This window comes from Poecilia formosa, unplaced genomic scaffold, assembly GCF_000485575.1.
Source record: "Poecilia formosa unplaced genomic scaffold, Poecilia_formosa-5.1.2 Scaffold203, whole genome shotgun sequence".
NCBI lineage: Eukaryota > Metazoa > Chordata > Actinopteri > Cyprinodontiformes > Poeciliidae > Poecilia > Poecilia formosa.
Window position 1 is genome coordinate 888069 of NW_006800142.1, and position 14347 is coordinate 902415.

Here is a 14347-nt window from a genome sequence, read left to right on the forward strand (position 1 = left end):
CTCTCACTGTGGCGGTAGCGCAGAAGCCCGATAACCTTTGTCTTGACATTTTGCTCTGTGAGTCAGCGCCGCCGTGTGAAGATGACACTCGCGGAGGATGTCGTTGCCTCAGAGGGGTCAAAACAGCTGCACATCTGCCACCTGAAGGGCAAAAGCAGCGCACAAAATCACACCATTACTATTGCATTGGTAATTACTTCAACCATTGGTTGTCTTGTCATTTTTATTCATTTGCTTGACTAATTTGAGTAATCTGTAATCTTATTGATCACTTCTTAAAACCCTCAGCAGCTCCTAACATCTGTCATGCTGAGAAACTCCAGGAAAAAAAAAAACAAGAAGCACATTAGAGCAACTAGCATCTAAAATAAGAAGTGTTTGATGAGTTGAAGAGACGACATGAAGGATTTAGGGCAGACGGCAAATACAAGATGGCGGAAACTGTCTTCTTCCAATTAACACAGGGATTATGGAGTCCCAAGCAAACAGAAAGGGGACGACATTGAAGTGGCGATGAGAACGCAGCAGGAATCCCGGGGAAGCAGCGTTTGTGGATTTTGCTGAGAGATGTGAACAAGAACAAGCAATCCCCCTTTGGAAGCCTTTTTACGCACCCAGTCATGTTACAACCACAAGCTTCGGCGCATTTTATTGGAGTTTTACCACATGACTTTGAGTAGGAAGGAAAAATACATTTCTTTATATATGTTTTGTTTAAAAAAGAAGTGTGGAGTGAGTTTGCGTTAGTACTTGTAGAGAGCAACATTTTTGCTGCAATGACCTCCACCTTTAGAGACACTGAAATGTTTTGTCATTTCTTCTTTGAAAGGGAAATTAGAAAGCATCCATCCAATAGGACTTCTCATGTTTTGCTACAGATTCTCAATTGGACTCAGGTCTGTACTTTCACTAGGACATATTAATATCCTCTGAACAAAACCTTTCTACAGCAACTCCAGCCCAGGGAAATAATCTACCAGCAGAACTAGTGCTTTTTTAAAAATCAATATTCCAGAATTACGAACTAAAAACAAGCTGAAATCTTGCTATATAAGCTATATCTTGCTGAAAAGTTACTTGTTAGCTAGTTTAGTTTTATTTAAAGTGTACTAAGATATTTGTACCGGAAACTACACCAAAAATACTTGCTGAGATTTTGTGGCGGGTTTTTTGCAGTGTGTTGGGGGGGCAAGTTCTGTTCAGCCCGGTTGAGTTGTTCCCTGTCTTTCTAATAAATATTAATCCACTGTTAAAATTTCACAGCATTCTCTCGCCTGTTGTCGAAAGGCCGGTGAGTCAAATATGCTCCTGCTGAATAAAGCAAAGCTCGTCGTCGCTCTGCTTCAGCTAAAGATGCCCCCCTAAAGCGGGACAGAGCCCCCCTCTCCACCACCGTCATTGTTCGTTGACCGTTTCCGATTTCATGTTTTAATGGGGTGAAAAACAAAGTGCCAGCTGCAGGCTACAGACTCCATGCAGGCTCTTAAAAAATTGGCCCGAGCTCTGCCTCGACGCTCCATCACAGTCGGCTTCTGATACCGTCTGCTCTGCTGACATGGCAGCCCCCCTTTCTGCCTCTCTCACACAGAAGCGCGCCCTCCAGGAAGTTAATTTATTACGTGTTACGTCATGCGGAAATGGGATAGCATGACGTAACACGTCATGCTGTGTTACGTCATGCTCTGTTTCCAGCAGAGGAAAACATTTTGAAGTGATTTAACTTACCATTCACGGGCAGTCGAATAAATGTAAAACAGCTGTGTTGGTACCGATCCGAGTCATTATGAACGGGCATCCAGTAAACAGCTATATTTCGTTGATGCTAATGGTTAGCATTAGCATTGTGACTGCTTCCGACTTTCCGATTTCTTTGATCTGGATTTTTTTTTTTTTTTTTTATTGACAGCAGCGGCTGCTTTATCCAAATTGGAATTTTTTTGCTAAATGAATTGATGTTAGCGTTCTCTAGCTATCGCATATGTTCAGTGAACTTTAGTCTTACTCCTGCTCATGTTACCGGCACCAGACCTAGGGGAATCTGGGGCCAGTATCAAGTGGTACACAGGCAGATGAATCCTGTGCAACCAGATCTGTGGATCACAGAGGAGGTGAGTCGTAACAGTGTATCTCTGTCAGGAGCTCGTTTATTCTGAGCCGCGCATGCCCAGAGCCAGGAAACTCGTTCTCCCTGTTAGACCCACAGCGGCACGATAGCGCCCCCACTGGCAAGACGACACATGCACATGACAAATACGTCTATGAACAATAAAAATAATAATAATAAAAAGAAAACAAAAGACAAGACCAATTCTGATTAAAAAAGGGGGTTATTCATCTCTTTTTTTTTTACTGTTTCTCAACACACTGCACTCACATGTCTGTTTAATTTAATATTGCAGAACAAAACCACTTTCTGCTCCACCTTTGCCTTGACTTTTATGTTTTAGTAACTTTCAACAACAAAAACAAATACTATTTTTATCTATGACCTCTCGTCATTTCTTTTTTTTGTTGTTGCTTTTTTAAAATTTTTATTTCAAGTAAAGATGAATGTCACGTCTCCTGCTCCCTGTGGGGTAGGACTGTTTGATCGCAAGGTGAAACGGTGAAAATACTCCAACTATAGCACACACCCAAGCTGTTATTGACTTTCTGTCCCAGCATTCTGACTTAATCCGATTCTCCGAAGTAGGAGCCTGCCGATGGCGATCCGGTCCAGATAGCACTTTGAATAGGCGCGCTGTCAGTTCGATGCTTTTAGACTTGTTCAACATTATCTGGGAGTAACGAAAGAAGTTTGAAGAAAACAAAAATACAGAACGGATGCGGCAAATGTACCAGATCAGGAAAAGAACTAAAAGGTAAATTGTGAAAATTGTTAAGTTTTTGTCAAAAAAAAATTACTACAATCTGGACGTAGCATTAGAACTTCGGGCAGAGCAATTCCCTGATCTGTCGCCGTATTCTTACAAGAAACATCGGTATCAGTGAGACTGTAAATTATTTAGAACGAGACCCATTTAGCGAGATGTTTTTTTAATGTCCCGCTCTGCTCTGATTGAGTTCCTTTACGTTTTATTTTTTTTCCCTCTTAATTTGTGACACAACATTGAGCCCGTCAAGGGATCTGACGGATACTTCGGCCATTACCTCGGTTCATTCAGGGGTCGTTCATGCAATGATAACAAAGTAGCTAAATTTGCAGTTTTCCCTGTTGTGTTTTGTGAAGGATTCGGCTCATCAAACACATTTCTATCTCAAACAAAAAAATACCCAAAGTGACCAAAAAGAAAAAAAGTCAAGTCAAAGTTTATTTGTGCAGCCCATTTCAAAATGATTCACATAATAAAAACATAGAAACAATCAATAAACATTCAATTTTGTCAAATGTCATCACATCCAACATATTCATCAGTGTTACACTTACTCAATTTTGAAATTATTACTTCATGCATTGAGTAAAAATAGCTATCCAAACCTACCTGCATCCATATATATAAGTGAAATGTACACATTTAGTTTCTCTTTGAGATAATTTCTGAATGGAGTTAAATTGAGTATGAAGGTGTGGAAATCTCCTCGTCGAGATGCAGAGGACAAACGGCGTTTACGTGTGCGGTCGTTTCAGCTTTGAAAACCCTCCAATGAGGTAAAAGCAAAAGCTCAAAATCCATTTGTTAAGTTTAGGGAGCTTTTTCCCCCCCTGGATAAAAAAAAAAATCATCATTTGAAAAACACTATTTTGGATTTCCCCAGGCCATGTTTGTTTAAAGTTCCCTTGATGATATGAAGCCTTAAATTGGGATCAAACACTTAAGGAAAAAAGGCACAAAAAAGCCACTTTTGCTGCGTTTTTCAGGTTCGGTTAGTGTTTGAGTCGATGCAGCGGCTTTACAGCCACGCTGAGTTTAATTGTCGGCCGTTGGTCTTACTCCAGTCAGAATTGGAAATGCTCCCCGCACCGTTTGAGCTCGCTTTCCCTCCTCGCTTGGAGATGACCTGGGGGGGGGGGGGAAGGAAGCAGCATATGTCCCATCATCTGCCCACACCATATGTCCCACTCATGATCATTTTAACTCTTGGACAATATTTGAAATCTCTTTTCTTGGCTAAAATGACCAAAGCGGGTACTCGTAGCTGTCATAAAAGCATCCCGCATGCTGCTTATCCAGTTATCATCGTTTCATTCTTCTAATCTTTTTTTGCTCCTTTTCTACCATTTCTGGACTCCTGAATTCATTTAGTGAATTTTTTTTTTCTGCAAATAATCAGATTGACTGTGTGTGTGTATGTGTGTGATGTTTTGCTCTTTGTTTGACTTTGGTCAGTGTTTTGGAGAGTCCCAGCCGGTTAGACGAAGAGCACCGGCTCATCGCTCGATACGCTGCACGCCTGGCGGCTGAGGCAGGCAACTCCACAGTAAGTACCTCACAGAAAGACTCAAAGGGTTTTGGTCAAAGCTGTGTTTCAAATCTCTTAGTCATAGAAGTTATTGTTTTCTTCTTCAAATGCGTCTCGGTTGCTGGAAAATTGTAGAAAAAGTGAATTTTTGTTGTAATTTGGGTACTTTTGTGGAACAGAGCAACACAAAGTGGTGCATAGTTGTGAAGTGGAAGGAAATGACACGTGGTTTTCACATTTTGTTACACATAAAACCTTGAAATATTATGACGATACCCCAAAATAAAACCCAGCACAACCAATTTCCTCCAGAAATCACTTAGGTACTAAATAATAAAGTTCAACTTGCAGATTATTCAACTTATAACAAGACATTTTCTCATTAAGGTATCTGCACTAGCTAAACGGAAAATTCACAGTGAGTGACTGTGGCGAGCTGAGTGAAAACGCACACCACACTTTTCAGATTTCCATTGGTAAAAAGGTTTGAAAACCCATATGTCAGATTTTTCCTTCCACTCTTCAGTTCACGTCTGTGGCTGTATCATGACAAAATGTTGAAAAGCATGAAAACTGTTGCTGTGTTTGTAGCTTTTCTCGCTGGTTTTACTGAGAGGTGTTTTGCGTTGCAGCAACAGTGTCCTCCAACAGACCTGACTTTCAACTTCGACGCCAATAAGCAACAGAGACAGCTGATCGCAGAGCTGGAGAACAAAAACAGGTTCGCTTGATTTCTCGTTGTGGGGGGGGGTAAAAGAAATGTTCTGTTACATTTAAAATATTTTTCCCCAAATCAGGGAGATCTTGCAGGAGATCCAGAGGCTCCGTTTGGAGCATGAACAGGCCTCCCAGCCCACGCCAGAGAAAGCCCAGCAGAACCCCACGCTCCTGACCGAGCTGCGACTCCTCAGGTACGATGCGGTGTCGCTGACCCGACGATAACAGGAAGATACGCACAAGTAGAGGGCCAAAACATTCCTGAAAACACCTCTGGGTCTCTTCTCTTCTTCTTTCCTGAAATAATTTTCTGTCGTGCCGCAGAGCTTGGCGTCACCGCTAGGTTATGCTCTTGGAAGAGATTTCTGCAGGAAGAACAGGCTCAAATAACATTTTATATGTTCTTCGAGGCTGTGTGTGCTCTGTCCTAAATAATAAATCAGAAACCTTGCCAAAAGTGAACAGAAAGTGAAACAAGAACAAAAAAAAAAGACTTGTAAGGGGAAAAAAGATTCCAAACTAACCCAACAGATATTGCACATTGGCAATATTCAAAATTACGTTTTTGTTTTTTGTTTTTTTCTTCTTTTGAGCCTTTTCTGTTCCCTTACTGATCTGTTGCTCTGATGTCCCTGGGAAGTTTCAAAATACCTGATTCACAATATCTGTAAATATGCAGTTACACAATATAAGCAGCAGAGGGTGCTAACAAGCCGCAACACAAATGAAGGATTTCAGTTTACATTCGTTTATGTATTTCTTTTGTGCACTTATTTCTGGTTGGTTTTAAAAAATTATTCTTTGTGCTCCTGTCAGAAACAATAATTAGATGACTTAAAAAAAAACACTCGGTACTGATATATAAATAAACAACTTTCAGTTTACCTCAAATTAGTCTAAAACATTTAGGGTCAACTTCACTTTTTATTATTATTATTATTATTATTATTATTATTATTATTATTATTATTATTATTGTTATTTTGGTTTTGCACTCTAACTAGAAAGCAGACTGCTGTTTTTACCCAAAATCCACGCGCAAATGAACAAACCTGAAACTTGAACCGTGTTGTCTGCCATCCGCAGACACAGGAAGGACGAGCTGGAGAGGCGCATGTCGGCCCTGCAGGAGAGCAGGCGGGAGCTGATGGTGCAGCTGGAGGGTCTGATGAGGCTGCTGAAGGTAAGACCGCCTCCTGGTCCAAGAAGATTTACCTGCAGGTGGGAGGATGAGACCCCCGACTTGGGTAGAGCATCAAACGTCTTGAGTCGGCCGCTCTCCTTTGTGGTTTTCTTACTGGCTCGTTGCTGCTAATCTACCTCGGATAATTGGGATTTGAATAGATGAAATGTGTCTTCCTCTCCGAGCACAACAGACTACCTTGATGTTATGCCATGTAAACGTGTGCCGTGTGATGCATGCAGAAATCACTTTCTCCTTTTTTTTCATTAATTTTGTTGCTCTCGCTCTTCTCGCTTTCTCTCTGCTCACCTTTGTTGGCTGATAGGATGAGGAGCAGAAGCAGGCTGTAAGTTGCTCTCGATTCGCTTTGCAAAGTGCTTACAGTAGTTGATGGTCTCTGCGCTTCCCCCCCTGTTCCTCACAGACACAGCTTGCACGAGTTTTGTGAAATCGAATTAGGAAAATATCGCATTTTTTCATTGACAACTCCTGATGAGTGCATAGATTTTTTTTTTTCCGTTGAACCTGAGCATGAAGGTTAGCGTCATCCCGTTCAATGATATGTTCAAAACTTTTCAAGAATACTGTGTACTTTTGTTAGTCTGGACTCAGCACAGGATCCACTTTTATGCCCACACGTCACATTTATTAACATCCTGATGCAGTAAAGGAGTTTGAATGGGAGAAACTCAACCAATGTAGCATTAAGAGAAAACTGAGAACAACTGGCAGTAAAGATCTGTACATACCCGTACATTAAAATGTGGAATTTGCCAATGGACATGCCAATGTCAAATTTAGTTTGTCTAACTGCTTCAGGACTTAGTGAGGAAATTTACTCTTTTTTGTCCTAGACATATTTATTGCCTGACCATCTTGAGCTGGAAGTTCAACGTCCACGACCACCAGTGACCAAAATATGATGTGATTTAGTCAGAAAATAGCACAGACCGACCGTTTTTCTTCTCGCAGAAATAAGTGAATTTTCCTCGGCACAGACAGAGCGTCTGCGTTGCGCAGCATGAGATTCAGAGGTGATATTATTACGTCATTGCTGCAGCGTTTGATTTGCTTGTGTGTGTGTGTGTGTGTGTGTGTGCTCTGTACCACTGACGCCTCTGTGCTGCATAAATTTGGCCATAAAAGCCACATTTATGCCAATAAATGAAGAACAAATAAGAAATTAAGAGCAACTTTATCTCCGTTTTACTGAATGTCTCTTGTGATTAAAAGATGCAGTGCTTTAACACTTAATTTTTAGTATTTATTCTATGTTGTCATGTTAGAACATTTGACTTATGTACAAGATTTACTGTTTTGTTTATTCGCCTGTCTGTTTTCTATCTGCCTGTATGCTAGCATTATAAAAAAAGAAGAGGTTAGTAATGCAGTAAATAGGTTGTTTAAGCGTTTTTGACTGATTTTGCCTTTCGCCGTCCCAGTCTGGAGGTTCCCCTCATTCTTCTCCGAGTCACGGTGCCGGCTGCTCCATGCCCATGCCCATTCGCTCCACCTCGGCCGGGTCCACCCCGACTCACACACCGCAGGACTGCCTGGCAGGCGTGGGAGGAGACGTGCTGGAGGCCTTTGCTCAGGGTGAGTCGAATCCAACTCCTTACAAAAAAAAAAAAAAAAAACCTGCTGAGAATCATGGAATATAAAAATATAAAGTAGTGCCTCAAAGGTAACGCAGCTGAAAGGTAACACATTGCAAAGCAGAACAGAACTAATGACGGTCCATCTTACCGTTCCTTAGGTGTACCCAGAAACCTTCGGAACGATCTTTTAGTTGCTGCTGACTCAATCACAAACACCATGTCATCGCTGGTGAAAGAGCTCCACTCAGGTCGGTCTCCAGTCTGTATTCGAGGAGTCTTCCACTTCCTTTTGGCCCAAGTCTTTGCATCTGAAATGTCGGGTTGTGTTTGTTTCCAAAGTGGATGACGTGGCGGAGGACGACGAGACCAACATGAGGAATGGTGGAGACAGAGGTGGGTCCAGGTACTTGCCGATCCATTAGTCTTCTAACTGCACTAAAGTTAATATTAATGTGTGTCACACCTAACACTAAATGATTTTAGAGTTTTAAAAAATATGTAAACGACCAAACCAGCAGTTAAAAAAAAAAAAAATAAATTAAATATTGAAACTTCTCCAAACCAAAAACAGAGGAAAAGCATAAAAAAGACAGAAAAAATAAATTACAGTATAAAAGACAAAAAAAACTAATTGCAGATTTTTTTTCTCAAAACAAAAAATAAAAAGAAAAAATAAAAATGCATAAAAAATGCAAAGAAGTAATTAAAAACTCAAGAAAAACAAAAAAATTATGTAAATTAAAACAAAAAACAGATAAAATATCTACAGCATAAACAAAATAGAGACAAAAAAATTAAAGCAAAGAAAACAGTGAAAAATTGACAGATGTAGGGAAACCTAAATCACCTAGTGAGTCTCCTAAAAAGAAAAAGAACATTGTTTCCTTATGCAATAAGGAAACAATGAAGAAAAAAGAGGGAAAGGGAAAAAAGTGAGAAGAGAATAAGAGCAAGTGTCGTAATGTTCCAAAACGTTAAAATGTTGAAGGGGTGTAAATACTTTCAGAAGATGCCGTACTTATGCTCACAACTGAATTCAGTTCAATTCAATTAAAGAAGGCACACAGAGAACACACAAAAAATAAATACAAGATAAAATACACAAATAGAGAAAAAGTGCAATATGAAGTAGCAAGAATCTCTTCATCCACTTACTTATCTCATTGCGCATTTGCAATGAAATAAGTAAGTGGGTGGAATAACTAACGAGTTTAATCAGTTATTAAACATCAACTCTGGAATTTATATATATATATTTTTTATAATTCCTTTTTATTTTATAGCACTTATCACAAGAAGAAAAAGTGACACGTTAAGAGGACTCTCGAGTTAATTAAATGAAATTAAGCGATTGCACTTGCGCCTGTTATTGACTTCGTGTCAAGCGCACTAAACATGAAAAACTGAAGTGCAAGCACTTCCTGGCGCAGAAGCGGCATCTGTTTCCACTAATGACTGTGTTGTCGCTGTATTTACTTGGCCTGGCAGCACCCTGCATGGCACCGACACCAGCTAATAATAAACTCATCTGGCTCTACTGCCGCCTCTCTCGGCACCACAAAAGAAATTAAACAGTTAGAGAACGGCGCTTTGCCGCGCCGAGACGGGTTTTTCATTCGTTCGCCCCTCGGGGTCGGCGGCGGCGGCGCTAAACATGCTCTTTGTTTGTGCGTCCAGGCACACTGAGAGTACAAAAGCACTGAGGGGAAGAGATCCCTACCCCGGCCTGCGAGGACATCCGGTCATCGACTGGGAAGACTCGGCATCAGCAGGAAGCCCCTGGCATTAGCACGTAGAGTAATGCATGCATCTAATCTAAAAAGTAATTTCACTATGTGAAAAAAAAAAAAGAAGTCGTCACACCTTGCGCCTAGCAAGATGTGTCTAATTACCAAGTGTGTATGTTGTCCTGTAAACAAAACAAACAAAAAAAAACCTGCTGTAAAATTACCAGAACAGTTTCCCTCCTGAGTGGGAAGAACAGCTTGCTGTGATTTTTTTCCTCCCATTCCAGCAGATCGTCCTGTACATAAACTACTGTAAACACACGGAGCCTTCTCACCAAGGAGACGGCTTTTTCTTTTTCTTTTTGAGTAGTTTACATTTATTTATGATGTTTGTTTTCTTTTCTTTTCTTTTTTTAGATTTTTGCATGAATTTGCACTCATGTCTGGACTTAGTTACTGTACTGTACGACGCTATGCCGGGTCTTTGATGGTGTTGTGAAGACAGCTGTGGTGTCAGAAGTGTCCTCCAAATTCATGCTAGTTGTGTTTACTTGCACAGGGGAAATTCTGGGACTTTGGTCTTGTTAGGAGGCACTATTTATTGATACGTTTATTTTTAATTACTGGTTTTTTTTTTTTATTTTTTAGAATTTGCTTTACTGCCATGATTTATATGATGGGGAGAGTCGGCCAGAGGAATAAGCAAACGCCTGCTTAAGGTTTCTTTGCTTCTGCTGTGAAACCAGAAATGTTTATTCCCCTGAATTTTCATCTTTTGATGAGCATTTTCATTTTGGTCTGAAAGATTTACTCTCTCTTTCAGCACACATGGTTCCAAAGATGTGCTGGTGATTTTAAATCTTTTAACAGAAAATGGAAAGTATGAGGTAAGAGTTATATTAAACTGATAAAGCTAACTTATGAAGTTTAAAAAATGTACCAGTTTTGAATGCTTGAAAACCTCCCTCCCTAAACCACCATACAAAGGTTCAAGTTTTACTACAAGTTTTTTCTAGAATACATTTCTACCCTGGTAGTACATTGTTACCCTTCTTTATCAGTGGAAACAAAGGTGGGTAATGTCAACCTAGTTTTTGGAGTTGAAAGTCACTGACTGTAAAACTACCACAGGCTCCTGTGAAACTTGTTACCTCTGAAAACCAGTTGTGAAATGGTTAAAATTGATTTACGTGACTTCTGTCACGTGAGATCAGCTTTATTTAAAACAGAACAAATGACAGGAGATAAAGACAGGCTGGCGTTTGTATAAAAACGCTCTCATAAATCTCATGGCAAGAAAGCAAATCAAGCTAATTTACCTCAGTTCTAAGCTAATAATTTCAGGGAATAATGCAGTGCAAAAATTCTTTGGCATTAGGGCCTTTTTTTTAATTCTAGTACTTAAGTGTGAAGAGCCAAATAAAACCCTCGGCTGGCGTCCAGAATAACCTGTGCATGTGAACACGCTGGATGAGTCTCGTACTACTCTGCTGCTAATGTGCTCTCAGAGAGCACGGCTCGCCAAACAGAGGGCTGCCGCGAAAAAACAAAACAAAAAAACACACACAACAACGAGTCAAGTCTCCTTTACTCCCAGTGAATACCACCTGAAGGGCATTGTTAGCTCAACACAGCACGGTGCCTCCTTCCGGAGGACGCTGAGAGGCTGCTAGGCAACACGTTAGCACGCTAGCGGGTTAGCCGCTGGGCTAGCCGCCGACCTCGAGGTCAGAGTTTCAAAGTAAACACTCATTCAGTGTGTGAGGTTGGAAGGCCATAGAGAACTAGGAAGTGCTTCAAATAGCTTTATTTAGGTGTTGAAAGTGAGCAGAAAATATTTATGTGCAATGACGATAAATGTGCTCAGGGACTGCAGAGCTAACGGTTTGCCGTTCAAGTCCTGAAATGTGAGAAATATCGGGAGGTCGCGTTTAATCAATAAGTGAATTGGACTTGCTTCGGATCACATTTGTACGATTTTATCAGGACTTCCCAAAGCACATCTTATGAGTAGGTTTGATCTGTTTTAGGTAGAAACTCTACATGCCTGTGCAGAAATCAATCAATCAGCAAATAATGAATGATGAAGCATTGAGTAATTTGTGTAATGGCCACTTCTTTTGGCACCCTTCATGAAGACGGTAAACAGCCTAATCATAAAAAAAATCACCATTTATTGCAGCTCTTTAAAAAAAATTGACAAATCCTATCTTAAATTCAAGGGATTTTTTTTCCACGTTAAGAAATAATTATGTTTAACTAAATTACTAATTATCTGTTCTCCTAACAATCCCATTATTTAATTAATTAAAATATATATCCGAAACGTTTTTTTAATACAATCTTGACTTTTTTCTTTCAGCTGATCAGAGTTTCTAGGGAGTTCGAATGATTAATCAATACTTTTTCTGTTTCCACAGTTCATAAATATTATGTGACAGAAACTAATTTCTTTTAGCCACTCTGATGGACAACTTCCCATATTTAATCTGCGGTGCTGCACAGTAACAGAAGTAAAAATAAACAATTCAGAGCTAGAATTTCTCTAAAGTTTCATTGACGATTAAAGATGGATTCACTGCAGGGCTTTGTCCACGTCTCTATCAAGGGTGCCGTGAAATGTGTCAGGGATTTTAGGAGAGGATTTTTCCATAAGTGCTGTTTGGTTAGAAATGATTGGTCTGTGGGTGACTTTGTGTCTTTTGGCAAAGCAAAGTGTTTTGTTAACAGAGGCTGTGAAGCGGTCAGCCATCCTTATCATTCAAAGTCACACAGGTTATCAAACCATTTTACCTTTACATGTAAGTTTTTGGTTTGATTTCATGTTGTTTAATGTAGCCGTCTGTAAAAACAAATGTGCATTTTCTGGATTTTAGTTCAGTTCTTTAATCCTTATTTAACTGAACTGCAGAAGTTTTTTTTTGTTTCTGGTTCATGCACTAAGCCTGTCCTATAAGCTACATAAGAGGTTTCAGCGACCCGTTACACACTGTGTTAAGACAAAAAACAAAACAAAAAGGGGCTCCTCTGTTGCCATTGTAGATGTTGATTTTTTTCCCCCTCTTTTTTTTTCTCTGTTTTGATGTATATTGTCTTTTTATTTCTATGATTCTGCTCTGCAACATTGATGGAGTCTAATCGTTGTAATGGGTTTATCAAAAACTGTTATTCACCTGGTACACTTTGATTTGAAAGCAGGAACAATTATTGTAACCACTGCTGCTGTAAAACATGTTTCGGCCCACAAATTATATGTGAAAACGCTGAGATTTAAAAAAAACAAAAAAAAAACCAAGCAAACAAACAAATGTGACCCTTTCCCCTTTCATTCTGATCCTGCATTTTATTGCAATTCTTAATCTTCCTGTTCTGTTCTTTCAGTTTGTGCCTGTAGCTGTACTGTAAAGTGCTGTACAAAGTAACCATTCAGCAAAAGAGATAATCTGTCAGCCTCCGTGTCAAGGTTTTAGTCTGTGACTTTGTAGAGATTTTATTTATTTGTCGATTATTTTCTCGTGTTTTTTGGGGTGGGGATCTTACGCTCAGCCTTTACATTTGTGCCAAACTGTTTGCAGACGTGTGTCATATAAAAACACAGGTATATATTGAAGTATATCTGCATTACTAGTCTGTCGTCGACCTTAATCTGTTCACTGAATGCCTGGGGAAGGAAAGTCATCTGCTGCTGAAAAAAAAAATAGATGCATTTAAGAGTTATACTATTATTATCAAAATGGGGAAAAAAATAAATATATATATATATGTATATACATATACATATATATACATTCCAGAGTGATTCATTTTATTTGAACCCCTCCTGAGGCAATACTGTATGTATCCCACCCTGTCAGACCAAACTCGGGTTGACACAGCTGGTCACACAGAGGTGCATACGCTGTAATCCCTTTTTTTGTTTTTTCTTTGGTTTTTCACAGAGACATGGTGCAAAGCAGACAGCACAGCTTCCCTGATGTTATTTAAATATGTGTGTGTTCTGTACGCTTACGCTTCTTGTATATGCATTCGTTTTCACGTTGATTTGACTAAACATAGTTTTATGTCACAAAACCACAGATTTTTTTTTTGTTTTGTTTTGTAAATACATCAAATGTGAGATATATTAAAAAGATTTAAAATATGAATCACGTTGGTGTTTTCGTGTTTCCTCGTCTGCTGTGAGATGGAAATACTCTTGAGTGCCAATTAACTGTCATGTTTTTTTTGTTTTTTTTAAACTGTGTACACAGGGAAAACATGCAAATATTTCTGCACCAGAGTCCAAAAAATGTCTTTCTAATTTGACCCAAAAGCTGAATTTATCCTGTTGGAGCATAAGTTGGCTCCTTTTTGACCAAACATTAAATAAAAGATGAGATGACATGGGGTTCATCTTCCAGCAGGATTTGACACTAAAGATGATCTTAAGAATGGCCCTGTCAAAGTTCAGACCTACATTTCTTTTTTTTTTTCTGAAAATCTATTACATAGAATCTCAGTCAGTCTCCTCTGACTGAGATTGAGCAATTTCTAAACAAAAGTGAACAGAAAAATTCCAACAAAAATGGATAAGCAATGAATTAACTGTGGTTTTGTAAATGTAAATGTGTGCCTCACCTCTGAGAATTTTACAAAAGTAAAAATTTGTAGTAGAAAGTAAAGGAAAACAAGGTATATTTTTGTCTACTTTCCAAAAATATTGGTCTATCAAATAAAGACTA

The 14347-nt window shown here is 39.3% G+C and overlaps 1 protein-coding gene across 8 annotated transcripts in view; it reads left to right on the forward strand.

Annotated features, from left to right (window-relative positions):
- dtnbb (dystrobrevin, beta b) overlaps positions 1-13324 on the forward strand; it is a 36557-nt gene extending 23233 nt beyond the window's left edge. For 4 of the 8 annotated variants that reach the window (XM_016679162.1, XM_016679160.1, XM_016679161.1 and 1 more), the window contains 9 exons: positions 4329-4419; positions 5034-5122; positions 5199-5312; positions 6205-6301; positions 6627-6647; positions 7738-7897; positions 8058-8147; positions 8239-8302; positions 9577-13324. In XM_016679162.1, coding sequence (XP_016534648.1) covers positions 4329-4419; positions 5034-5122; positions 5199-5312; positions 6205-6301; positions 6627-6647; positions 7738-7897; positions 8058-8147; positions 8239-8302; positions 9577-9688 — 838 coding nt within the window. In that variant the 3' untranslated portion in view covers positions 9689-13324. The remainder of the gene's footprint in view (positions 1-4328; positions 4420-5033; positions 5123-5198; positions 5313-6204; positions 6302-6626; positions 6648-7737; positions 7898-8057; positions 8148-8238; positions 8303-9576) is intronic. The other 4 variants (XM_016679163.1, XM_016679166.1, XM_007567069.2 and 1 more) reach the window with 4 other exon arrangements.
- Positions 13325-14347: the final 1023 nt, after the last annotated feature.